General features: G+C 33.7%; 3 protein-coding genes and 2 long non-coding RNA genes across 17 annotated transcripts; 3 read left to right on the forward strand and 2 right to left on the reverse strand.

The window, feature by feature from the left end:
- Nucleotides 1-2,460: 2,460 nt before the first annotated feature.
- Nucleotides 2,461-4,106, forward strand: LOC103866937 (aquaporin PIP1-2). Of its 2 annotated transcripts, none has more exons than XM_009144948.3 (4): nucleotides 2,461-2,854; nucleotides 3,186-3,481; nucleotides 3,579-3,723; nucleotides 3,802-4,106. In XM_009144948.3, the coding sequence occupies exons 1-4, from the start codon at nucleotides 2,527-2,529 to the stop codon at nucleotides 3,954-3,956; spliced, it is 924 nt and encodes a 307-aa protein (XP_009143196.2). In that variant the 5' UTR covers nucleotides 2,461-2,526; the 3' UTR covers nucleotides 3,957-4,106. The 2 variants fall into 2 exon arrangements, with proteins under 2 accessions (XP_009143196.2, XP_009143195.2); XM_009144947.3 differs by having other exon boundaries at nucleotides 2,464-2,854; nucleotides 3,579-3,719; nucleotides 3,802-4,102.
- Nucleotides 4,107-4,339: 233 nt separating this feature from the next.
- LOC103866938 (cytochrome P450 86A8) lies at nucleotides 4,340-6,729 on the reverse strand. Its single transcript, XM_009144949.3, has one exon. The coding sequence runs from the start codon at nucleotides 6,257-6,259 to the stop codon at nucleotides 4,643-4,645; it is 1,617 nt and encodes a 538-aa protein (XP_009143197.1). The 5' UTR covers nucleotides 6,260-6,729; the 3' UTR covers nucleotides 4,340-4,642.
- A 1,733-nt stretch (nucleotides 6,730-8,462) lies between these two features.
- LOC108871957 lies at nucleotides 8,463-10,691 on the forward strand. Of its 5 annotated transcripts, none has more exons than XR_004458003.1 (4): nucleotides 8,463-9,453; nucleotides 9,539-9,921; nucleotides 10,133-10,223; nucleotides 10,310-10,691. It is a non-coding gene; the product is annotated as an uncharacterized LOC108871957 (long non-coding RNA). The 5 variants fall into 5 exon arrangements; XR_001958655.2 differs by lacking the exons at nucleotides 10,133-10,223; nucleotides 10,310-10,691 and having other exon boundaries at nucleotides 8,465-8,894; nucleotides 8,981-9,038; nucleotides 9,145-9,453; nucleotides 9,539-10,080; XR_004458002.1 differs by having other exon boundaries at nucleotides 10,133-10,691.
- Nucleotides 10,692-16,813: 6,122 nt separating this feature from the next.
- LOC103866943 (ATG8-interacting protein 1) lies at nucleotides 16,814-26,649 on the reverse strand. Of its 6 annotated transcripts, none has more exons than XM_033291089.1 (4): nucleotides 26,476-26,649; nucleotides 25,450-26,061; nucleotides 17,696-17,741; nucleotides 16,814-17,604 (listed from the first exon to the last, which is right to left on the reverse strand). In XM_033291089.1, the coding sequence occupies exons 2-4, from the start codon at nucleotides 26,031-26,033 to the stop codon at nucleotides 17,500-17,502; spliced, it is 735 nt and encodes a 244-aa protein (XP_033146980.1). In that variant the 5' UTR covers nucleotides 26,034-26,061; nucleotides 26,476-26,649; the 3' UTR covers nucleotides 16,814-17,499. The 6 variants fall into 6 exon arrangements, with proteins under 6 accessions (XP_033146980.1, XP_033146979.1, XP_009143202.1 ...); XM_033291088.1 differs by lacking the exons at nucleotides 16,814-17,604; nucleotides 17,696-17,741 and adding exons at nucleotides 22,859-23,097; nucleotides 25,172-25,316 and having other exon boundaries at nucleotides 25,404-26,061; nucleotides 26,476-26,645; XM_009144954.3 differs by lacking the exons at nucleotides 16,814-17,604; nucleotides 17,696-17,741 and adding exons at nucleotides 24,820-25,101; nucleotides 25,172-25,316 and having other exon boundaries at nucleotides 25,404-26,061; nucleotides 26,476-26,645.
- On the forward strand, nucleotides 17,851-18,966 carry LOC117133927. Of its 3 annotated transcripts, none has more exons than XR_004458005.1 (3): nucleotides 17,851-17,865; nucleotides 17,949-18,109; nucleotides 18,226-18,966. It is a non-coding gene; the product is annotated as an uncharacterized LOC117133927 (long non-coding RNA). The 3 variants fall into 3 exon arrangements; XR_004458006.1 differs by having other exon boundaries at nucleotides 17,853-17,865; nucleotides 17,956-18,109; XR_004458004.1 differs by lacking the exon at nucleotides 17,851-17,865 and having other exon boundaries at nucleotides 17,937-18,109.
- Nucleotides 26,650-26,676: the final 27 nt, after the last annotated feature.

Genomic DNA, 26,676 nt, shown 5'->3' on the forward strand with positions numbered 1-26,676 from the left:
ATTTTTGCTATTACAAAAATTATTTTAAGTTTTGGGTTCAGGTTTTTAGATATTAAATTTCTAAGTATAATTTAGATTTTCAAAAATATAATTTGGATAATTGAATAAAACTTATGGTATGTTTCGTTAGAGGTGGATGTTCGGATACCTATTCGGGTTAAGTTTGGATCTTTTCAAGTTTTGAGTTTTTGGGTCAAAGATTTCAGCCTCATTCGAATATTTTTAAATTTTGGTTCGGATTCGGTTAGGATCTTTGCAGGATCGGTTCGGGTACGGATAAACCCATTTAAATTATTTTTACAATTTTAAAATTCATTATATACTTTAAATTTTTCAAAACCTATAAACGAAATAATACATTACATATAAATTTGAATAACATATGTTAAAATACCTAAATTTAACATATAATTTGGATTAGATTGAATATTTAGATAGGAAATCAATAAATATTTTTAAGTATTTTTGGTATTTTGAATATATTTTACTTTAGATATTTAATTTTGACTATATGTATGTACTTTCAAGTATATTAGACAATTTAAAAGTATCTTATATATTTAAGATGTTTTTAATCTACTTTAAATATATCAATTTTGATTCTTTAAGTATCAAAATTTTAAACTCGTTCGAATATTTAATTATTTTCGGTTTGGGTTCGATACTACTTTTTGGATCTGATTCGGTTTGGTTTTTCGAATTCAGGTTTTTTGCCCTACCACATTCGTGTCTTCGGATCAGATTTTAAATAAAATTTCAGACCTGTTTTCGGATATTTGAATATTTTTGAATTTTTCCGGATTCACGTATTTTTGGGATTTTCTTGTCTTTTTGGATTCAAACTACCCGGACTGATCCAAAACCATTATGAACAAAAAATAGCAAGTATTAAGAGTTCCTAAACAACTAGATTTGATAGGATCCGAACCGATCACAAACGAATTCAAATATTCTCAATTAATGTTTCTTAAAAATATACTACTTTTTAACATTAATTACTAGAAATACTTTATTTTTTTTAGAAAATTAATTATTTTGGAACAAAAAAAATAAATCTAAAAAAGTCTATTTTTGCGAAAGGAGAGAGTATTAATCATATCTGGCCTAATTAGCTCGAGATCTCTAATGTTGTTATTTTAATATTAATCATTTAAAAAAACTATGTAGTTCGAAGCTCCGATAAATTCGTGTCCTCTCGATTCAGATTAACATGAATGGTGTTATAAATAAACATCCGTGATGAATGCAGCTTTTATTCAGGAGAGAAGAATGAAATATAATTAAAAGAATATATGATGTCATATCTCGAGCTATATAGGTTCTGCACATGTCGGAAGTATACTAGTATAGGGGCAAATATTGGGATTATGATTTTGTCAATAGTGCATATGCCAGTTAGCTAAATAATGTTTGAAACATAGATATCGAGTGCAATTGCCCTAGAAGAAAACACAGCATGTGTGTAGGACATATGCCAATAGTGTCACACCCAAAAAGACAACTAAACAACGAAGCAACCATGATTGTTATCAGAGTCCCTTTTCTTTTGGCTTACAACGTTATCTTTCCTTTTTGGCTAATAGTGGATTGCAGCCGAATATTACACAACCCAACCTAAACCCAATCTTCTTCTTTCATGTAAGACGCACCCACTCACATAGTTCATTTACACATTCATGTTTGCTGATATACATGGTGCATGGCGTTTGCCGTGTGCTGCATGTATAGTTCCAGCTATTTGATATATATGTAATTAACTAGCTAGAAGGTTAATGTCGTGTATTTACCCATATCAATTGAGATATATATGAATTAGAAAGTTCAGTAAAAGCAATATACAAGTCTCATCCTTGACAGAAAAAAAAAACTACAAGTCTCATCGTGTATGGTTAATTATTTTCACTCATAACTCTCATGATGTTGCAGAATTAGAGCTATAACTATTTGTAATATATACTATTTAACTATTTGTTAGATGAGGTATCCGGTATCCCTATGTAACGTTAGGTGAGGCCATGTGCTTATCCTCATCTGACAACCGTCCACATAAACCGGCGGTTTACCACGACCACAACTTTTTATCCTTTTAATTTATATATTTTAATACTTTATTAGATGTTTCCAGTATTTTCCTTTTGTCATAACTCATAACCAAGATTCATAAGCGACGTACAAAAGTAATGTGTCCACATATCATTTTATTATATTAAGCCATTTAATTAAAGAACAGAAAACAGCTCGAAACTCTGGCCACAAAAAATTTAATTTATCATCAAGCTAATAATTAGTATTATCAGCAACAACGATGATAACGTTAATTATGTCATGCAACTAAACTATATATTAGTCTGTTGTCAAATAATTAACAAACTAATTAATTACCATCCTGTTTTATTCAATATTTTCTCCATTTGTTTTGCATTATCTTCCAGCTTTATCTTTGTCACTATAAAAGCACCACTCTCTGCTTCTCTGCAACACATTATTACTACCCACTCATCTAGAGAGAGAACAAGAAGCTCAGATATGGAAGGCAAAGAAGAAGATGTTAGAGTCGGAGCCAACAAGTTTCCTGAGAGACAGCCGATCGGAACATCGGCTCAGAGCGACAAGGACTACAAGGAGCCACCTCCTGCTCCCTTGTTCGAGCCTGGCGAGCTTGCTTCGTGGTCCTTCTGGAGAGCAGGGATCGCCGAGTTCATCGCCACGTTTCTGTTCCTTTACATCACTGTTTTGACCGTCATGGGTGTCAAGAGGTCGCCGAACATGTGTGCTTCTGTCGGAATCCAAGGCATCGCTTGGGCTTTCGGTGGTATGATCTTCGCTCTCGTCTACTGCACCGCTGGTATCTCCGGTAAGTCACCACCAACACGTTTCAAAACTCTCAGATCTAACGTTTGTATATGATTAGATCTTAGTGTTTAGACTGTTTAGTGAAGAACTAAACTAGGGTTTACAAAAACATGTAACTAGGTTGGTTGTGTAAGAAAAGAAAATAAACTAAGGAGCAATAATAATTGAGAATTTTTACCAAAAAAAAAAGTTTTACCAAAAAAGTAATAATTGAGGAATTTTACCAAAAAATAATAATTGAAGAAATCTTTTTTTTTTTAAATTGAGGATTTTTTTTTTTAATTTGTAGATGTTTGTAATAACGATTTGTGTTGTGTTATGGCCTCTCTCAGGTGGACACATCAACCCAGCTGTCACGTTCGGTCTGTTCTTGGCAAGAAAGCTTTCGCTGACACGAGCTGTGTACTACATAGTGATGCAGTGCTTAGGAGCTATCTGTGGAGCTGGTGTGGTCAAGGGGTTCCAACCAAAGCAGTACCAAGCTCTAGGAGGTGGAGCCAACACTGTAGCTCCTGGTTACACCAAAGGAAGTGGTCTCGGAGCTGAGATTATTGGAACCTTTGTCCTTGTTTACACCGTCTTCTCCGCTACTGATGCTAAGAGAAACGCTCGTGACTCTCATGTTCCCGTAAGTTAATTTATAAAAAAAATAAAATCAAATAGACAGGATTGGTGTTGTGTTGTATTGGGATCAATTTGCTTAATTGGTTTTTGTAATTGGGCAGATTCTTGCACCGCTTCCTATTGGATTCGCTGTGTTCTTGGTCCACTTGGCAACCATCCCCATCACTGGAACTGGAATCAACCCAGCAAGAAGTCTTGGAGCTGCAATCATCTTCAACAAGGACAACGCTTGGGACGACCATGTGAGTGTTTTCCACTTCTTACAAACAAAATTACAATCACCAGTTCTATTACTAAATCTTTGTTTCATTTTTTTTTTCCTAGTGGGTCTTCTGGGTTGGACCATTCATCGGTGCTGCACTCGCTGCTCTATACCACGTGATCGTCATCAGAGCCATCCCATTCAAGTCCAGAAGCTGATTGAGTTACTCTTTATAAACTTGGCTTTTTGTTCTCTTAGTTTGGTTTTCCTTTTGTGAATGTACTACTACTACTACTACTTGTGTGAAACATCGTGTGTATGTGTTGGTTCCTCTTCTTTTGCCTAATGCAGACTCTATTTATAAAACAGAGTCAGAGATAATTGTGATCCCTCTTCTACATTTTCTATCAAACATTCTGGGCAGACATTTTTCTTCTAACAAAGCAGACCAAACATACAGTGCATTAAGTTATACAGACATTTCTATAATTGGAACAAAGCGGACCAAAGACATTTACTGCATTAAGTTACACATTTAAAGTGCCGTTACAAGTGAATGATTCCAATTAAATTTGGCTAAAGTCAAGAAAAATGACTCATAAGAGTTGAGTGGAAAACAATGTACCCATCGCGATCAGATTTTTCCAAACGATGTGACATATTATTGATCAAATTGAGAGATGCTTACAAAAATAATGAAATCAAATTTTACTGTCTTTTAATTTGAAGTTTCGGAGGGAGTGAAAATAACAAAAAAAAAAAAAAAAGTAAAAGAAAAGAAGACAACGCGCTTTGCAAAATTACCTCTATTGAATAAAAATGCAGCCAATCAATAAACCACATCTGGCGTACACTGCTGTGTAGGCCCAAAAGAATCGCGTATCCGACACGCTCCCCATAAGCGAGTGCCACACTCTATTCCAACATTCAATTGATAGACGTGATTACTCTCACCTACCTTACCTACCTTCTGACGCCGTTACAAACTCCGTCGTTAACGGCGTTAGATTTACTCTCCCGCAGATCCGCCGCGATCGCCGTTAAATCCCGGTTATGAACGTTAACGAGAAGACCGTACTTCATGAAAAGAGTCAACGACATCTTCTGCTCCACCTTATGCCCCGTCACCACCGTCAAGCGATGACGGAGCAAAACCGCCGCCGCGATCGATTTCATCTGTAAATAAGCCAGATCTTTCCCTAGACAGATCCTAGGGCCAGCATTGAACGCCACGAACTTGAACGGATCGTGATTGATGAATCTCCCACCGTCCGATCCCGAGATCCATCTCTCCGGTTTGAACTCCAAGCAATCATCACCCCACGTCGATCTCATCCTCCCCGCCGAGTAGATCGAGTACGTCACCGACGATCCCGCCGGCACGAAAGTCCCGTCCGGCAACACGTCGTCCTTCACGGCGCGTTTCGAATCCTCCGGCACCGAGGGATACAGCCTCAGCGTCTCCGATAACGCCGCCTTGAGGTAAACCAACCGGTCGAGTTCCTCGCACGCGAGCGGCTCGTCGATCCACAGCGCCACGTCATCGCCACGTGTCTCGGTAAGGACGGTGCAGATCTCGCGGAGGATTTTATCCTCTACGGTAGGGTTCTGCGTGATCAGCCAGAAAAACCAGCTCAAAGCGACTGATGACGTGTCACGGCCCGCGAGTACGAAGTTGAGCGCCACGCGCTGGAGGACTTCGTCGGAGTAGGATTCCTTTTTTTTGATGAACCGGGATAAGAGGTCGTCGTGTTGGGCCCCATCGTTATTGGGCTTACTCGTCAAGTCTTGCTTACGTGTTTTAATGATTTCCGACAAGTAATTGTCTACTTGGACCAAGCTTCGGGTCAAGCTGACTTCTAAGCCGAGCCCGACCAATCTCTTGAACTTCCATAAAATCTCCGGCAATATAAACCGTTGTAGCGACGCCTCCGTGGCTCGGTCGAAAGCCACGGAGAACGTGTTAACCGGGAGACCCGGTGCGCAGGTCCGCGGGTCTTTACCGAACGTCAAGCCGCAGATATTATCAAACGTAAGCCGAAGAAGCAAATCTTGAAGATCGATCGGCTCGGAGTCGAGCCGAGCCGTTTCGAGAATAGGTAAAAACCTAAGCTTGATAGCTCGGTTAACCCAACGAGCCATGGCTTGACGGAGAGTCCTCGTGGTGAACTCCAAAGCAGCGGTTTTACGCTGGAAAAGCCACGTGTCTCCGTCGGAGTTAAAGATCCCTTGACCTAGAAGATCGTGGAACACGGCTTGCCATGTTGGACCTTTAGGGTAGTTGTCAAAGCGAGTCTTGAGAATATGCTCGAGGTTTCTTGGGTCGCACGTGACAGTTACTAGACCTTGTTTCTTCGCTAGAAACGGAATAGCGCAGATGCATGTCTGATACGTACCGGAGCAAGCGAGAAGGTTGTCGGAGATCCAGTCGTGCATTCTCTCGCAGTTTTCGATTAGACCAGGGAGGCTCCCGACCAAGGGCCAGACACGTGGACCTTTAAGACAACGAGATATGAATGTGAGCCATAAGAAGTAAGCAGTGATGGCTGAAAGAATCATTAGAGCTGTGGATATCTCCATGATTTGGCACAAAAGTTGAGAAAAGAATTGCCGGAAATAGCTAGAGACGGCGGTCCAGGTGGTGAATGAAGTTTGAAGAGAGATGGATAGAGAATGAGTTTACAAGAGATGCAAGAAGATTTTATAGAAAGATCAGCAATTATGGAAGACAGACTGTTTTACTTCAATAGATTTTCTCTCTAGATCTTGAGAGTGAAGAGCTTTAGGGTATGTGAAGCATGAGAGATGCTATGCACCAGCATTAATGTTCCTGCTCTAGGCTGGTAGCTAGGTGGTTGGAGACTTGATGTATTGATCTCGTTATATAGAAAAACAAGAAGGTTTTGAAAAAAAAAGAATGGTAAATATATATATTTCCAAGTTTATGAGGTGGTAATAACACAGCGGGGAGAGAGCGAGAGCATTAAAGATGTTTAGTTGAGGAGCCTAAGAAGAGGGAGATCTATGAGTAAAATGACCCACAGTTTTCAATGTCCGAACATGGAACTATTTATATACAATTTAATACAAAACCACCCCCACATAAAAGATGATAAGTAAAACAAGACAGTATAACCTTTATTTTTTGGAAAATCGTGTATAAGAAGTCACGAAGTAAGCATGGGATGTTGGCTCCTTGTGGCTATTAATTGTATGTTTTGAAGATATTAGTTAGGGTTGATGTAAATATTATTAGGCATGGCCAGTACACTGTATAACAACAATTTGGCAGATCCATTTCATGATATTACAGCTTGTTTGTTTTTATTATTTACATACCATATGTGCAAAAACCATGTACGCTCAGCTATCTAATCTACCATCATGTCGTTCTTTTTTTTCTGTCACGGCTACCATCATGTCATTCAACTATATATTATTCACGTTTCGGTGAAATTATCTTTGGTTTTCTACTATGTCACGCTGTTTCGTTGATTTTTAATATGAAAGTCTTCGTGATACGTATTGACAAGTGTATGCGTGTGTATATAAAACATAGAATTCTAATTGTGTTGGTGTAGAGTGTAAAAATGTGTGATTAAGGGTTTAGGGTGGAGATTGTTAGGGTTTGGGTGAACAAACTCAACAAAATACATTTTTGCTCAACTACACAACTTCTATATAGGTTTGGTTGTGTTTGGTGACTTTGCTGACTTTTGTCGATGTCTTTTAAAGTTTTTAAGCATTGGATGTATAATAGTTATTGCTTCCTCTCTTAATGCATGATCTCATACGTCACAGTAGAAATCGACATCACTGGATTCTAGTTATATATTCGAAACTAGGTCATATAGAAGGAATACTTAAATTTAATTAAATGAAGACCGGATAAAACATAAAAGAAAAGCCCTAGTAATTGTAAAGTGTTTTGACACGCGATAATCAACTTTTTCGAATTAGAAACCAAGGTTTGCAGAATATCCGGCTCATGTTTTACGTTGACATACGTAGACCAAATCCATAATTATTTTCCATTAAACATGGTAATGGAAAACTTAAATACAATAATAACTACTCCCCAAAACCTATTTACAAATATTACAAGAACATATAAAATTTTGATTGTCAATCCATTATTTTTGTAACTAAACATTTTCATAACTTTTAGCTATAAAAAATCATAAAAACAATTTTAATTTTTTTGTACGATTTACCATTATTACCTAATAAAAAGATATTAAATGTAAGAACTATATCTTTTTGAAACAAATATTTTTATAAAACATGAATCATTTTGTAAAGAAGGGAGTATGATATAAGAGAATGATAAATCTTTTTTTCTTTGTGTGGATAATATCATGTATCATTGGCTCTTTCCTCTTTGTTATAATTTGATACAATATGTGGTTAATCTCATGCATATCTTGTGATTAAATATGAAAATAGTAGGTTAAAACTTGAGATAAAAGACAAATCGACAGAGAATATAAGTTATATTATTAGACTACCTTCCCACCAACGGCAAAAGAAAACATACATTTCTAAGATCGAACAAATAATAATTTTATAGCAGAATCTTTTTTATTAACTTAAAACTCAATTACAGTTGCCTACGGCAAGTTACAAGAAATACAAACAATAAAATAGTTAGATTAGGTACATCAAGAATATCCCATGCACAGATGCAATCTAACTAATACTAAAAAGGTTATATGAGGAGTAGAGAAGCTATCCACGTCCTCATTTTAAATCAGCCAACAGAGTGAGTTTATTTGTCCACGTCACACTGGTGTTGTGCTGCTTTTTGCTTGATCCGTAAATTGAAGTAGTTGGCCCATAAACCCAATTCGAAAGAAACCCTAAAACAGCCGAGGCTGAGTCGATGAATTCATATGTCTTCATCGTTCCAAATTCCTCCAATCCTGACTGTTTTACTCGCAACCCACTCTTAATTATTCATTTATGCTCCTTCCACCTTCCTCTCTTGCTCTTATATAAACCCGTCGTCAAAGCTTTCATGGAATCATATTCAACAACTTGGATCGATGGCCATGAAATCAGTTCAATCCTCCGGCAAGTCTCCTCTTGCATTGTATTTCAACAATCTCACACCATGTTAGAGTTTTTATTCTTTACCGAAGCTTGAAAGAGAATTTAAACGTCCTCAGCCAGCCATGTCGAATACATAAGTTCAAAAGAATATGAAGAGCCCATCGTATGTTTCCTTGGATTTATCTGTTTCATCTTTTTGTTTCAACTGCTTTCTCTCTATATCCTGACAAATTCAATTTCTTTTCACAGCGGCTCCAGATTCCTTGCCTTTAGTCTATTCTGGCTCCTTTTGTGTATGTTTATAATGGTATAGTCGTTTCCATAATATTTGAAGATATTTTTGATGTATTTTCACGTACCAGTTTCTAAGAGTCCTTTTTAAAGACAGAGGGATGTTTGTGTTGGTTGTTTAGTTAAGCTACTACGACGCCGTACAAGTGGAGTTCTGGTGATTTTCATTCCAGTTCATGTGAACTTAGGAAGCCATTTTCAAAAGGTAGTGAAGATCTGGTAAAAGCTCCGGCTACAAATCCACCCGCCAAAGGTATAGTGAATTTTGAAATCAATAGTTCAGTCTAAATCTGAACCAAGCCTTTCCATTTTCTAGATCTAGAAGTATATACTGTCAATATCGGCCAGATCCCCTCAGCGCTAGCGTCATGGACTACCGAAGCAATCAACAGTGGATCCTTCTGCCGCATAGATCCTGACATGGAAACATGGTAACAATAGCTGGGTTTTATTTGAAAACACGATGTTTGCAATTTGATGTTTTATTAATATGTCTCTTATATTTCTTCTGTGTAGGCTGATCCCTAAACAGAAGCTACTAGACATAGCAGAAAGCAAGAGCTCATGGCTCGACATGGTACTATATTTTTTCGTAACCTTCACTTATGCCGGTTTTATTTTTTCAATTGGGAAATTTTTCATTTTAAAATATTTTTGCCTCATCTTGAACTAACCTAATTAGAAGGGGGATTCATGGCATTCATCAATGTAGAATCCAGATCAAGACAGAGAACCAGAAGATGCTAAAAAGTGTGTGTGTCTATTAGTTGAAGGAAATTGATTTGATTCCCCATTTTGGAACTAATCTATTCTCTGACTGGAACATATGTATAAGGAAGCTGAGGACCATAAACAAATGATGCTTAGTCAAATGTTGTGTTCCCAAGCCTGAGAGAGAAGTAAGTCCCATCTAAATGCTTGGAGTTCATCTATTTTTTTCTTCCTTTGTTTCTTTTGGGTCTGAATTGTAGTTTTATCCGTGGAATATTGTAACTGGTTCTAAGGCTAGCGTGGATGCATAGGTTCTTGGGAATGAAGAAGCTTATTTTTTTGCACCAGAGAGCTTTGGTTGTTGTTGTTACCATTTCAAACCAGTTTATTTATTTGTAGATGTTGTAGGCCACATACAGTCTGTCCAAGGCTCGGCTCTCAACAACGTCACCGCAACTACTCGAGTTGTAGTCCATTTTCTCATTTCCCCGTAAGCCCTCATCAAACATTTTGTTGCTTTGATTTTCACTTATTCGGTCAAATTTTAAAAATAAATTGAACACACTCCTTCAACAGAACTGTGGTGGTGTACTTTTAGGAGTTCAGTATTATACCTAGCTCATGGTTCCGAACTTGCTGTGATTCTGGTCATAGATGCAACTATTGGTGCTTTTGAAGCGGGCTTAGATAATTTGAAAGCGCAGACAAGGAGCATACACGGGTTCTTATAGCTTTTGGTGTGGAGCAAGTCATAGTCACAGTCAACAAAATAGATATTGTTGCGTATTTAACGGCCATATTTGATTTGATTAAGCTAGCATTAGTTGGTAACCAAGCCTATAAGACGCAGTCAAAGCTTGGAGAAGCAGAGAGCAAAGCTGAGAATTTAAAAAATTAAGCTCAGGAATCACAAAACCATTGTGTTGGGGTCCAAAAAGTAAAGAGTTTCAAGAAGAGAGTAATAATGACCATAATGGTGTAAGAAGACACTATTATATGGAGTTCTTTTCTTTGTGCTTGCAGGAAAAGTTGAGGTTGCTCAGCAAGCAGTAAAATGTTTGATGAACCTGGATCCAGATGACACTTGTGGTTATGTGCTCATGTCTAATACTTATTCTTCTTTTGGGTTGTTAGAAGAGGCGGTTGGACAGAGGGTTTTGATGAAGGAAAGGCAAATGGAGAAGGAAATAGTGTGCAGTTCAATGGAAACGAAGTTCACGACTTTGTTTCTTGCGGTGAAAGTCACCCTGAATCCCCAGAGATTTACAGTTTACCCGGTGTGTTAACTGGGAAGCCTCTGCTCTAAAATCAGAAGGTACTTCTCAGTTTAGTGACCATCTTGGTTATTTAAAAGGCACCATATGATCTGATGCCATCGCATAAGAATCAAAACAACAAATTCAGTGACAAAGTATAATCTGAATTTTGAGCTGGTGGACGAAGAGGATTGCTGTTACTTCCAAGCAACCAAAAAACACGTTGTACAAGCTCGAGGTGGAGACATCTTTGATGTTTACAGAAAGAAAAGAGTCAACCAGAAAATTTTGAAACTTTGTAGAACGTTTTTCTCATGACTTTTTTTCTGTATGCAATTGTTGGAGACTTGGAGTTTATAAGAAAAATAATGTTTGTTCAACGACAAGTACTGTTGTTTGGTTTGTCTGGATTCATCATTCATGTAATTATTATTATTTCTTCTTTTATGTGTTTCCTCTTATAAATGTACTTGAATTTCTCTTATGCTAGAAATCTGCAACTAGAATGGGTTTCACTTGGCTAACAAAGAAATTATCAGTCTTATAGTTTTGGGATGTATTCAAAGGTTGTCTTTAGGAAATGACAATTCAGTAATAGTAATTACATACAAGATTCCCCCTCTTCTAAACATAGCAAATAAACATATTCTGCAGAATTATATACGACCTTCTTTTGATAGTTTGTGGTTTATCTACCAAAGTTTCACATATTTTTCTTGATAGCTTGGCATAAGTACATGGCAGATAACCTTCAGCTTATTCAGCCTATATAAGGTTTTTCTAGCTACTATTCAGCAAAAAAAAAGTAGTTTTTAATTCTAGGTAGTTAGAAAACGGAATAAGAAAATATACTATGATGTTAATGTAATAGGCGTATTGACCTTTTTGGCATTTTCTCATGAAATTACCCAATAACAAATATAAGAAATGGCCAGTGTGTATGATTCTTGACATGTTTAAGTTGTCAGAAATTACTTTAACCAGTAACATTCACTTGGGAGTTGGATCAAGGATAAAAACACAATAATCAAAGAATATAGAAATCTGCTTAAGCTCTCAACAACAACTTCTGTTTTTGTAAGTTTCTTCTGACTACTATTGCAAGTACAAAACTACATATATATTTTTGGATAAAATGTATAGCTACATATGAAAATTAGTTTCAGTTATTTTACCATGGTAATGGTTCACTCTACTTACACAAAATCTAAAGTTTAATATTTGACATTGAACTCATGAACTTGAATAACTCATAATTTATTACAATTTAATATTTTATTAATGTAGATATTTTAATAAGTTCATTATTTGGAACATTCAAGCATATTTTAAAATGTATTTTAGCTATGCTATATTAGATAGAGTTTCCACGTAGGTGAAAATAATCGGCCAATGAGAAACTATATTTTTGCCATGTCACCTACTCTATTTGTTTTTACAAAATGATCCTTTAACTTTTTACTTAAACAATTATAACCGAAAATATTTTTTAGTGAAATATATTATTTATATAAATATAATTATATTTTTTTATTTACATAATAGTTTGTAAAGAAATATTTAGTGTAAATAATATCATAATTTTATAAAATACTAAAATAAATTGGGCTGGTTTTCAACTTTCAGAAATAAAAAATATTATTTGTAAACTTAAAAAAGAATATATCAAGAATATTCTTTTTCAGGAGAGAAAATAGGAAAATGCATCGGAGACAATCCATCTCTATTATGAAATTCCTCTATTTTAGAGAAAAAAATAGAGGAATACATTGGAGATGGTCTAAAGCATGGCCGACGTAAATGATCGACATTGAGATTTCAGCTTTTCTGATTCTTATGAATGTTTCAATATGATTTGAATATTTTCTTTGTTTTATAATATAATGGTTTAAAAGTATTTTTTGTTTCACTAAATAAATTGTTTTTATATTACAATGTAACTTTATATTTATTGGATATTGTGTGGCCAATTAAATTATGTAAATTACTGTGTAATTGATTAAATTTATATATTAAATGATAGTTTTCTAAAGTAATAACTTTTAAATATTACAGACTTTAATTAAAACTGATTACATTTTGAAACATATAGAGTAATCTATAAACTAACTCTATATAGATATGAGGACAAAATTGTAAAGTGGTATCACCTTTGAATTTTTCTCATTCTGTGCATTCCTAATTGGAAGAAGATAATCAACATCTAATATTATGTTACTCTCAGTATATTAGAAATGGTCGAATCATAAACCAATTAAGGATAATGTAAGGAAGACATAAAGATGTATTTCCAGTTATCACAAATATAGAATCAATTGATAACAACTTAATTATGTCCAGCGTAGGACAACAGAGAAGAGTTTCCATACCTTCTAATATTATAATATCTCACTATATTAGTGGCTAAATCAGTTTTCTCTAGCACAAATATTCACTCCATTGTTGGAGTTTAAGCTTTTCTATCTCATGATATTAGTAGTTTGATCCAAAAAAAAAAAGAAACAGTCAAACTGTACATTGTAATTAGAGAAAGAAAACAAACAAAAATCAACCGAAGACTTTTAAGGTATATGAAACAAAAATTAAAAATAGCAATTCTCTGCAATTAAAGAATAAGGCAATAAAATTGTAAAAATACAAAATAAAACAAAAAATATACACAGAAAGAAAGATTTAGTAAAATAAAATCATAATATAATTTTCATAACTGAAAGTGCTCAGTTACACTAAAAAGTCTAGATTTACAACATACACAATTTTATTTACATCTTTAAACATATTATCTAATTAAAATGATTCTAAAAAAGTGTCAGCATGAAGAGTTAGAAAATATACGATAAAAAAAATACATAACGTTAAAAATACATTATCACTGATCACTAAAAAATCATGTTAGTAGTAATAAAAAATGAAATGACAACACATTTATTAAAACCATAGAACGGCACGCAACAAGGTATTAAATATAAAAACTACAAATTAAATATGCTCAACGCAAACACACATAAAAATGAGACATCATATTTGGATATATATATAAATAAATAATTTTAAATATATTATATTCTTGATAATTTTAAAATTACTTAAAAAGAAAGTAAATTATTAAAAAGTTAATATACAAATTAAAATAAAGCAATATTTTGTAACGTCAAAATAATAAATGAATAAGAAATATATTATGTTAATAAAATAGATTTTAGATTTTAAAGACTTCTAATTCATGTAATATTACAAAATTCAAAAATTTGTTAATTACAATTAATATTTTACCATTAGATATATTAAAATAATATTATAGATCGATATTCAATTGTCATTTTTCAACTATTACACGTAAAACAAATATTATTAAGTACGTTTTTTTCTTGAAAAGGGGGTTTTATAGGATTGAAGTACTTTTTTCGTTTCGTGAATTTATTCGAGATGAGATTCCGATCTTTTAAACTAAGATAATTTATGTTCTATACATAATTTTAATACATAACTCTAAAATCTCGGACTTAATTCTTCATATTTTATTAGTTAATTGTGTTACATATAATAAAAATATTTACTTTAACCTAAAAATATAAAAAAATAAAATTTAAAAACTAATTATATATAATTTAATATACAAAAATTTTCATACAAATAAAAATGATAAATATAACAAATTTAAATATATTATCCGCGCGTAGCGCGGAGAAAGGATCTAGTATTTTGTAATAATAATAGAAAAAGATATGTAAAAGTGAAGGAATTTTCGCCGGCTATGACTTTATATCATTATATGACTAAAAAAACTTGTTGGAAATTTGGCACATTTATGGTAACAAGTTAGTTAATTAACTATAAATATCCAAACTTTGTATTACATGCTTCTGCTTCCAGAATTATCAATCTAGGAAAATAAAATATTCCTGAAGTCAAGATCACATCCAACATGAGTTTGTAATAAAGATAGCAATATCGTTGCGTTAACATCCCATGAAAAATCAGCAATTGGAGCTACGTTTTCAGTGTATTATATGACCGATTATATGTGTATAATATACTAATGATCAAGCATGCATTCTCCAAATTTTTTGAAAAGGAAGTGGCATAAAATAATTTGAAAAGGAAGATATGTATACTTTGTTATATGAAATCACCAGTTACACTTACTTATTTGGTTTTTCAAAAAGTAGTCAGAGTTTCCCATCTTTATCATGCACTATTATTGGCATATTTTGCCTCGTGCTATTGAACTCAAGAATGTTCAAGACTTTGTACAACCTGCAACAAAAAGCCATTTCAGGACTCGAGTTAAAGATTAGATTAAATTTTGATGGCATACATCAAAAAAGAGATGGATAATTTTGTCAATTTGGTTGATGTGTTGAACTCTAGATCTGGCCTCGTTGACATAGCTGGTTCTGCCAATTCGAGATGTAATATTCCGCACAAAATAACATTGAAAACTTGACCCTTCTGTTTGAAGAAATATATAGGAAATTCACCTTTGATTGATCAAAGTTCTGAGCTGGGAAGCCTTGAAACTGGGAAAGGGAAGCTTCACATCAAACAAAGGATTTCCCTCGATCAGCTTCTGCAACACAGTATACATTATATTCCTGGCTGATTTTGTATCACCATATTTTAACAATTTCTCGTTTTCCTTGTGGAGATATCAAACACACACACACTCTTAAACACCAAAGTGTATGCTTTCCAGAAAATTCAGTTATATAAAGTGAACATAAAATTTACCTAAAATTCTCTAGAGTCAGAAGCTGAGTGATCTCTTTGTAAAGTTAGTTGAAAGCCGCAAAAACTTTCAGGTCTGTGGCTAATATTTGAGCAGATTTGCTTTGTCATTTCTGCAAAAAATCATACAAACACTATTAATCAAGAAAGAGCATAGACAAACCATACATTCGAGCAATAATTTTTTTTAAAAAACAAATCATTACCAATCTGGAGCTTCAATATACTTATGCTTCCTAATCTCAAAGGAATTTTTCATAACAGTATCAATTATCATGACTAAATTTAAAAGCTTAATTTCGTCGATGTATAATATCGAATCAAATCAGATCAGATTTAGAACATTAAACTTAACATAAGCTTACCAAGAGTTTATGAAGAGATTCAATACGAAAGTTCTTGAACGAAAAAACATCTTTCATCTTCTGCTACGTCGTCTCTTCGGCAGTGGCGATTCAGTTGCAGGGATCTAAATGGCCGATCTAGACAGAAATTTGCGTACTCTGATCATAATACAAACTCTAACTCTTCTTCAACACGCCTCGACTGGATTTCGTGCAGTTGAGTTGGAGTTTGTCCAGCCATAGCTGCGGTAGGTATTTTCATATAACTTTGGAGAATACTTGAGCTTCGTAAGTGGCCAAAGGGTTATATAGATGGAGATGGGGAAGTTGAAGAGAGTCGTTAGGTTGGGGTTTTTGATCTGATTAAGGTGTTAATGGCTCTGAACAGTGGAGAAAGTGTATCTATCTAGCCGGAATTTTGAAAGATGGTGGTATGAATTATTTAATGGTGTAGTGTAATTTGCCTTAACTATTTTAAGCTTATAAGAATTGTGGAGGTTAGGGTTAACGAAGAGGGAAGAATATGATATGCTATTGGCTGGAATGATACATTGAATTGGTGTGAAGGTTTTGTGAGGCCCAGCAATTTGTCATTAAGAAATTCATAATGACATGACTAAATGATTGGTTCTAAATATTTTATCATATGTGGCATGTCTAAGAAGGCTTGAAATTAGTTGCTTTTATATAGTGGGATAATGAAATTAATGACTTTTTGGTTACGACTTGTGAACCGATCACGTAAATGTAATAAATAGATACCGCGCGTGGCTTGTCCCACATAACATTGTTCATTTTACGTGATTTTTTTTGTCATTCTCATTTTGCATTTAAGACCATATCAAGAAATAATAAGAGAAAATAAAATACATACTGAAAAGTTACAAACGGTGAATGAAATCATTATTATAGTTAGTTTTAAAATTTTAACCCCTCACTTATATTCACATGGTAATTAATACTAGTAGTAATCAAGACAGCAGTCAACCACTCTAAAAGGCTATAATAATTTGACTTATTTGCGGAGTATGTTTTATGATTCTACATTTTACATATCAGAACGTAGTGTCTTTTTAGGAATCATCCAATGAAAGTAAAATTCATAATTTAAAGAAAAAAAAGAAGTGAATACGTTCTATATTTCCACACCAAGACAAGAAAGAAGCTAACATCCAGAAACAAAACAAAAAAAAAAGGGGAAAGAAGCTTTTGGAACTGAGAGTTCTGTGAGAAGGCAATTGAATCTCCGTTCTACTGGTACAAGATGGTGAAGCAACAACTTACGCTGAAGAATTAGCTTACAAAAAAAAAAACTTAAGCTGAAGAAAACCAATAGTGTTTGACGTTGAGGCACACATATGTAAACTCAAGATCAAGTTTGTTTATGTACCTGTGCTGTGTGAGAAACGAATCATACAATGGCGTTTTCTTTTGGTCTCTAGATCTCACCGGAGGTTCCACTCCTCACGAGAGAAGCTTGTGGGTTACCTCTCACAATCACACCTTTCAAACGAGAGAGAGGTTCAAGTACCCTGCTCAGCTTCTGTGTCAGAAAAAAAAAACAAAACAAGAGTCGTCATTTCAATGAATGGCTATTACCAAGAGAATACATAATGATTCTTCATGATCATTACCTCGCTACTGATGCTTGAATGCCACTTGAGTTGCAAAACCTGCCACCTCTCTTGTTGCCAGCGTTGACCAAGAACCACTAGTCCGTATATACATGGAAACAGCTCTCTTTCTCCTCCAAGCTTCGCAAGGAAGGTCGTCTCTTGCCTTTTAACCATCCTTCTCACTATACGTAAGCTTGCATTAAGAGATCCTCTTTGTGTATTGGTAAATGAACAGTTTGATGATGATTGGTTGTGTTTGTTTTTATTTAAGGTTGCAGAGGGATTGACTGTTGATGGGATATTGGAGAGCTGGGGAAAGATTAAGCCTGTTATCATGGAAGCTTGGGATGAAGATGTTTTGATCGAATTGTTTGGTAAAGTTAGAGATGATTGGATTAACAATGACTTGACCACTTGGATTGGTGCCAACAGGTATATAACTATATATGTCTGCAAGATCAAATCTTACAAATCACATAGTCAAAGTTCTATCTTTTGTTGCGAGTTTAGCTTCTTAGCTTTGATGTATAGTCTTACTATATTTGCAGATTCTATCCAGGAGTTTCAGATGCACTGAAGTTTGCCAGCTCAAATGATTCCAATTCAATCCAAATCTGTAGCTAGTGTTATACACGAGCTAAACTTTGTTAGTATGTGTTGGGAAAATTGCAGGGTCGCTTTGCAGAAGCGTTGCTGCGTGAAATAGCAGGTGAAATTCCGACTAGTATATATAAAAACTTATCGCATCTTTCTTTAAAGGATTTTTAGTAATTTAAACCATCAACTAAAGCTAAATCTTGTGAAATAAACTCTCATCTTTATGTCAGTTAATGTTTTCGCCATTCCATAACATTTGTCGTTAACAGTTAATGTTTTTCCGTCAACGTCAAAGGTCACGGAGGGACGAAAACATTAACAGACATAAAGATGAGGATTTATCTCACAAGATTTTTAGTTGATGGTTTGTTTTACGATTGATCTTTAGTCGAGGATTTAAATTATTAAAAATCCTTTAAAGAAAGATGCGATAAGTTTTTATATATACTAGTCGGATCCGGACTGTCACATATATTCGAGGTGAATGGCTAGAGGAAGTTGCACCACATTACTATCATCTTTCCAACTTCCCAAAGTGAAAAAGAACTAGTTTAGATTCTGTCATTACATTATATGTCTCTTTTTCATTAAATTATTATATATAAAATATGTCTTCTTCCTTTTTTGTGTGTGTGTAAGAACAAGACTCCAAAAGTGAAAAATATGATTTTTTAAAGAAAATTATTGAACAAACATAAACAATGTTAGATTAGTTTTTTTTTTTTGTAATGTAGAAGACTTTGTTTACTGAGTTAATCAATTTCTTCGTAACAAGGTTTTTGTGTGGATACGTTGTCTATTAAGTATCGGATCTCACTGACAAAACAAGGGGTCAATGGAATGTGAACATGATCACTCAAATATTTGCAGAGGATGAGGTGAACCGGGTTTTAGCCACGAAGTTTGATCTGAGAAGAAGTGATAAGTTGACAATTTGACATGGAGGAATGAAATATACACTTCACAAAGTGCTTATCAACTCCTGGAGGTAGTACAAGAAGAACAACACCATGTATCTCCTGCTTTAGCCTCGATTGAAAAAAATAACATTTGGAAAGTAAAGACTTGGGAGGGCTCTGAGATATGGCTAATTATTAATGATCATGTGTCCGTGGTAGCAGAGCAGAATAGAGTGAATTTAGTCTCACATTTGCATAAAATTTGCAGTATAATTTCTCAATCCATTTTTATTAAATAATATATTTTATGATCATATCAATCACAAACAAATATTAAGTTTTACATTTGAAAGTGCAGAGGCAGTCATCGGTATCTGGAATACAACTGCCAGATCCTTTCCACTTGGCAGTACACTCAGCAGCACACTGTTTACGTTCACAAATTGCAGGTTCAACAATATAGTCATGGCATTGTCCTTGTGACTCCATCGTCACTGTTCCTAAATAAATATTAAAAACATATATTAGTATAATCTCAATTATTTTGTTACTAATAAGGTTATGAACAAATTAAACATTACGATGTAAAAGTAAAAATCTACAAATATTGAATAATTTTGAAGTGTAGAACAAACCTAAAACAAGAACAATCATGAAAATACCAAGAATGCTGGTTTTAGCCATTTCAAATGATACAATAAGAATGAAAAAAAACTGATGTAGTGGTTTTGTATTCGTAAATACAGAACAAATAAGATGTGAATATATATATATATATATATATATATATATATATATATATATATATACAAAGTACCTAATAAAAATAGAAAAAAGAGAGTCAACTTTTAATTAATTAGATTAGATACTTGAAATAAAAATGTTATGGTGTGATTGGTAACTGATGTAGATGTTGTTCACAGTCTTATTTATTTCTAAAACATTAAAATCACAACAATCAAACTTTAATTAAAGTTAATTTTTTATTCACTGTACAAATGGTTTGTAGAGCTAAATACACAAAACAATTTATATGATTTTCCATAAAATCCTACAGCAATAAATCTAAAACCACAGTAAAAAAATCTAAAGATTTTTTTTTACAACAAAAGATTTAAAGCTACATCTGGATGAATCATTTGGATGAAGATGAGAGTTCTGTTTCTTTAGACACTAAAAGTGCAACTCATTCAAATGGATCATCCGGATGACTTTTGGAAATTTAAGCTTAATTTTAAAGTCCTTTCAGCTGAACCAATTTGGATCATTTGAATGGAGATGGTTCATTCAAAAAGGTATAATGTCTATTATGCCCCTAATGTAATTCACAAATTACAAACCTAAACATAATATCATTTTTATCACATACGAAAACTGACAAAACTACAAAAACACGTTTTCTCGCGAAAACCTAAAAACTATTTTTTCACACCAAATCCCCAAAAACGCAATTTCCCGCTAAAATTACAAAAACGTGTTTTCCCGTCAAAATTGCAAAAACGTGTTTTTCTGCAAAAACCGAAAAACGTGTTTTCATCCCAAAATCACAAAAAAATATATGTTTTCACAGTAAAATCCCAAAACACATTTTTCCGCTAAAACACAAAAACATATTTCCCCGCCAAAATTGCAAAAACGTATTTTTCTGCCAAAACAAAAAACAAACGTGTTTTCCCGCTAAAACCAAAAATCTCGTTTTCCCGCCAAAACCGAAAAATATCGTTTTCCCGCCAAAACCGAAAAATCTCATTTTTTCGCCAAAACCAAAAAAAATCTCGTTTTCCCGCGAAAACCGCAAAAACACAAAAAACGCGTTTTTCCGCGAAAAATGTGTTTCCCCGCCAATACCGCAAAAAACATTTTTTCCCGCCAAAACGTGTTTTCCCGCTAAAACCAAAAAACGCGTTTTTCCGTCAAAACCGCAAAAACATGTTTTTTCTGCCAAAACCGCAAAAACGCGTTTTCCTGCCAAAACAGCAAGAACACATTTTTCCGCCCAAAACGCGTTTTCCCGCCAAAACCGCAAAACGCGTTTTCCCGCAAATAACAAAAAATCTCGTTTTCTCGCCAAAACCCAAAAATTTCATTTTCTCGCGAAAATCGCAAAAACGTGTTTCCCTCCAGCAAAAAACGCGTTTTACCACCAAAAAAGTGTTTTTTCCGCCAAAACTGCAAAAACATGTTTTCTCGCCAAAACCAAAAATTTGTGTTTTCTTGGCGAAACCAAAAAATTTCATTTTCCTGCCAAAACCAAAAAATTTTGTTTTTCCGCCGAAACCGAAAAATGTGTTTTCTCGATAAAATCAAAAAATCTTTTTTTTTCCGTCCAAACCGCAAAAAAGAAAATCGTTAATTTTAAAATAATTATAATGTAAATATATTAAACTAAATAATTAAATGTAATCTAGTTAAAATTAATATCAAACATATGATTAAACCACAATAAGGGTATTTTGGTAATTTGCTTAATAAACTCATTTGAATGGAAATAAAAATAAAGAAACAAACACAAGATCCATTTAGATGATTCATCTAGATGGATGGACAAACAAACAATCACAAAAATGTGAATGGATCATCTGAATAGATCATGCAAATGAATCATTTGGATGAAGATGACAAATGGTGAAACAAACAGTCCTTATATATAAAAACTTATCGCATCTTTCTTAAAGGATTTTTAGTAATTTAAACCATCAACTAAAGCTAAATCTTGTGAAATAAACTCTCATCTTTATGTCAATTAATGTTTTCGTCCTTCCATAACATTTGTCGTCAACAGTTAACGTTTTTCCATAAATAGTTGACATCAAAGGTCACGGAGAGGCGAAAACATTAACATACATAAAGATGAGAATTTATTTCAAAAGATTTTTAGTTGAGGATTTGTTTTACGATTGATCTTTAGTTGAGGATTTAAATTATTAAAAATCCTTTAAAGAAGGATGCGATAAGTTTTTATATAAACTAGTCGGAATTTCATCCGGACTGTCACATAGATTCGAGGTGAATGGCTAGAGGAAGTTGCACCACATTACTATCATCTTTCCAACTTCCCAAAGTGAAAAAGAACTAGTTTAGATTCTATCATTACATTATATGTCTCTTTTTCGTTAAATTATTATATATAAAATATGTCTTCTTCCTTTTTTTTGTGTGTTTAAGAACAAGACTCCAAAAATGAAAAATATGATTTTTTAAAGAAAATTATTGAACAAACATAAACAATGTTAGATTAGTTTTTTTTTTTGTAATGTAGAAGATTTTGTTTACTGAGTTAATCAATTTCATCGTAACAAGGTTTTTGTGTGGATACGTTGTCTATTAAGTATCGGATCTCACTGACAAAACAAGGGGTCAATGGGATGTGAACATGATCACTCAAATATTTGCAGAGGATGAGGTGAACCGGGTTTTAGCCACGAAGTTTGATCTGAGAAGAAGTGATAAGTTGACAATTTGACATGGAGGAATGAAATATACACTTCACAAAGTGCTTATCAACTCCTGGAGGTAGTACAAGAAGAACAACACCATGTATCTCCTGCTTTAGCCTCGATTGAAAAAAATAACATTTGGAAAGTAAAGACTTGGGAGGGCTCTGAGATATGGCTAATTATTAATGATCATGTGGCCGTGGTAGCAGAGCAGAATAGAGTGAATTTAGTCTCACATTTGCATAAAATTTGCAATATAATTTCTCAATCCATTTTTATTAAATAATATATTTTATGATCATATCAATCACAAACAAATATTAAGTTCTACATTTGAAAGTGCAGAGGCAGCTATCGGTATCTGGAATACAACTGCCAGATCCTTTCCACTTGGCAGCACACTCAAAAGCACACTGTTTACGTTCACAAATTGCAGGTTCAGTAATATAGTCATGGCATTGTCCTTGTGACTCCATCGTCACTGTTCCTAAATAAATATTAAAAACATATATTAGTATAATCTCAATTATTTTGTTACTAATAAGGTTATGAACAAATTAAACATTACGATGTAAAAGTAAAAATCTACAAATATTGAATAATTTTGAAGTGTAGAACAAACCTAAAACAAGAACAATCATGAAAATACCAAGAATGCTGGTTTTAGCCATTTTAAATGATACAATAAGAATGAAAAAAAACTGATGTAGTTGTTTTGTATTCGTAAATACAGAACAAATAAGATGTGAATATATATATATATATATACAAAAGTACCTAATAAAAATAGAAAAAGGAGAGTCAACGTTTTTTTATTTTAATTAATTAGAGTCAACTTTTAATTAATTAGATTAGATACTTGAAATAAAAATGTCATGGTGTGATTGGTAATTGATGTAGATGATGTCCACGTACTTGTTTATTTCTAGAACACTAAAATCACAACAACCAAGCTTTAATTAAAGTTAATTTTTATTAAATATACAAATAGTTTGTGGAGCCAAATACACAATACAATTTATATGATTTTCCATAAAATCCTACAGCAATAAATCTGAAACCACAACAAAAAAAAATTTTAGATTTTTTTCTACAACAAAAGATTTCTACAACAAAAAATGTCATGGTGTGATTGGTAATTGATGTAGATGCTGTCCACAGTCTTATTTATTTCTAAAACACTAAAATCACAACAATTAAGCTTTAATTAAAGTCAATTTTTATTAAATGTACAAATGGTTTGTAGAGCCAAATACACAAAACAATTTATATGATTTTCCATAAAATCATACAACAATAAATCTAAAACCATAAAATCATACAGCAATAAAGATTTTTTTCTACAACAAAAAAATTTAAAGGTACAGTTATTAGCAATCAACTTAAATAGAAAAAATATCTAGAAATTAACTAAAAACAAAACTGATAAGAACTTAATAAATCATACTCTTTATCTTTCATATTAAACGTTGTTTTACTTTTATTTTTTTCATCATTTTATTTTGTTCAATACACATATTAAATAATTATCTCAATTTTAAATTTTATTTTAATTAAATAATTAAAAAAACCAAACAAATAATGTATTAAAAAAGAAAAAAGAAAATATTATTTTTTCTTAATTTGTTGGCAAAAAGGTTAAACGACATTTATTATAAAAACAGATAGAGTAATTGACAACATTTTATTATCACCGAGCATTAAGTCACTATATACATTGACTGTTGATTTTAAATTAAATTTCTAAATTTAAGAGATATAATATAAAATTACAGATTGTTTTTGACAAAACAAAATTGTCGATTTAACTAGAATGGTTTTAGTAGGATTAGTTGTCATTATAAAGTGTTGCGAAAATGAAATAAAAAATGTCAAAAAATTTGTTAGAAAAATGAAAATAAGTGAACCCGTCCTACTCATACGTCTCATTTGAGATCTCATCCTATTTAAAGTCAAACTCTGTCCATGTCCATGTCCATGTCCATTTTATTTTAATATTTAATAAAGTTACATATTAGATTATGATAATTACATTACTAAATTTAGACCCGTTCAAACTTATTTAAAGCATTTTACATTATAAAATTTGAATTTTTTTAAGTGTGTTTGAAAAAAAAATCATTTCAAAAAGAAAAATATTTGGAAATCTAAACTCAAAGCTGTTAGATATCTGAACTTTTTTCATTTTAGTTTTTCATATATTTTAAGCAGATTAAAACTTTTTTTGCTTTACAGTTTTTTTACAAATCAGAACGTATTGTCTCATTTAGGAATCATCCAATGATAGTAAAATAAAAATTCGTAATTTAAAAAGAGAAAAACAAGTGTATATGTGTCTATATTTTCACACACACTAAGACAAGAAAGAAGCTAACAAAAAAATAAAGACGAAAGAAGCTTTTCGCACTGAAAGAGAGAGTCCTGTGACTTGTGTGAGAAGGCAATTGAATCTCCGTTGTAATAGTACTAGATGATAAAGCCAACATAGAGGCTGAAGAAAACCAAAAGCGTTTGACGTTGAGGCACACACATGTAACTCAAGACCAAGTTTGTTTATGTACCTGTGCTGTGAAAGGTGAGCAACGAATGATACAATGGCTTTTAGATCTCACTGGAGGTGCCACTCCTCACGAGAGAAGCTTGTGGGTTACTTCTCACAATCACACCTTTCAAGCGAGAGAGAGGTTCAAGTACCCTGCTCAGCTTCTGTGCGAGCAAAAACAAAACAAGAGTCGTCATTTCAATGAATGGCTATTACCAAGAGAATACATAATGATTCATCTTGATCATTACCTCGCTACTGATGCTTGAATGCCACTTGAGTTGCAAAACCTGCCACCTCTCTTGCTGCCAGCGTTGACCAAGAACCACTAGCCCCGTGACAGCAGCTGCAAAGAACAAAGACCACATCGCATTGGCTTCTCTCGTGCGTATATACATGGAAACAGCTCTCCTTCTCCACCAGGCTTCGCAAGGAAGGTCATGTCTTGCCTTTTTAGCATCCTTCTCAGGTCCAACGGTATCCTCCGCACTCTCATTTGGCTCAGAATCAATGAACCCGTGTTCATACATGGCTGATTCCATGTACTGTCTCGAAGTACTATGTTCATCAGACAACCCCTGACCTTCTTCTGGCATCATCAAGTCTTGGCCATCATCCTTACTTCCTTCATCTTCGAAAACAGGTTCATCATCATCAATTGGTAAATCCTCGTGCTGGCTAGGTGGGAACACAAAGTGATCAGACATGAACAAATCACGTGAAGTCTCAGCTCCGTAGTAAGCATGATCAAACTTCCTCGCATCTCGTGATTCAACGTTATAAGGACCAGGAGAAGCAGCGTAAGCTGATGAAGTAAGTGAAACAACTTCCCATTCATTCCCACGAGGAGGAGGAGGAGGATGATCCTCTTTGTCAGCCATCTTCTAACCACAAGAATCTCCAACGACCCTAAGAAACAGAGAATCACTCTGCTTTAGTTAACTATAGAAAAAAAACAGAGCATTTCTCAGATCTTCAAATGCAAAAGGACCAAACTTTCATCGTATTAGCAACACTCAAACCCAAAACAACATCAAGGGGACATTACAGGAGCTATTTTGATTAAAGGATTGAAACCAATGAATACAGAGGATATTCAGAAACAGAGGAAGCCAATCGATACTAGTAGGGGATATTCAGAAACAGAGGAAAACAAAATTCCTTTCTGGGTTCTATCAGATTCCACTAGCAGAATGCTAAAGTCGATCTCTTTCCACAAATAGCTTATCCAATTCGAAACGAGCTATAACAAAAAGCTATACGGAGAAATCACAGAAGAAGAAAGAGTTTTACAGAGGGACGAATCGGTCCTCGGGAAAATACCTAATGAAGAGACGATACGTAATCGATTGGATTGGATTGGATCCGGAGATTGATGATGAGATTCTTCTCCCTCTCTCTCTCTCTGGAGGAGGAGACTTGAAGATCAGCAATTATTTGAAACCGGCGACACCGGTTTTTTAGGTTGGCTGAAATACACAGTGGGACCGGCTGCAGTCGGTTAAAAAAGATTATCACAAGCTT

Source organism: Brassica rapa, chromosome A05, assembly GCF_000309985.2.
Source record: "Brassica rapa cultivar Chiifu-401-42 chromosome A05, CAAS_Brap_v3.01, whole genome shotgun sequence".
Lineage (NCBI taxonomy): Eukaryota > Viridiplantae > Streptophyta > Magnoliopsida > Brassicales > Brassicaceae > Brassica > Brassica rapa.

Coding starts and splice junctions, on each gene's coding strand:
- LOC103866938 (XM_009144949.3), bottom strand. CDS start 6,259: ATGGAGATATCCACAGCTCTAATGATTCTTTCAGCCATCACTGCTTAC.
- LOC103866943 (XM_033291089.1), bottom strand. CDS start 26,033: ATGGCTGACAAAGAGGATCATCCTCCTCCTCCTCCTCGTGGGAATGAA. Junction 17,742..25,449: donor CAACGCTGGCAGCAAGAGAG/GTGGCAGGTTTT, acceptor GCAACAAGAGAG/GTGGCAGGTTTTGCAACTCA. Junction 17,605..17,695: donor ATTCAAGCATCAGTAGCGAG/GTAATGATCATG, acceptor TTTCTGACACAG/AAGCTGAGCAGGGTACTTGA.
- LOC103866937 (XM_009144948.3), top strand. CDS start 2,527: ATGGAAGGCAAAGAAGAAGATGTTAGAGTCGGAGCCAACAAGTTTCCT. Junction 2,855..3,185: donor CTGCACCGCTGGTATCTCCG/GTAAGTCACCAC, acceptor GGCCTCTCTCAG/GTGGACACATCAACCCAGCT. Junction 3,724..3,801: donor CGCTTGGGACGACCATGTGA/GTGTTTTCCACT, acceptor TTTTTTTCCTAG/TGGGTCTTCTGGGTTGGACC.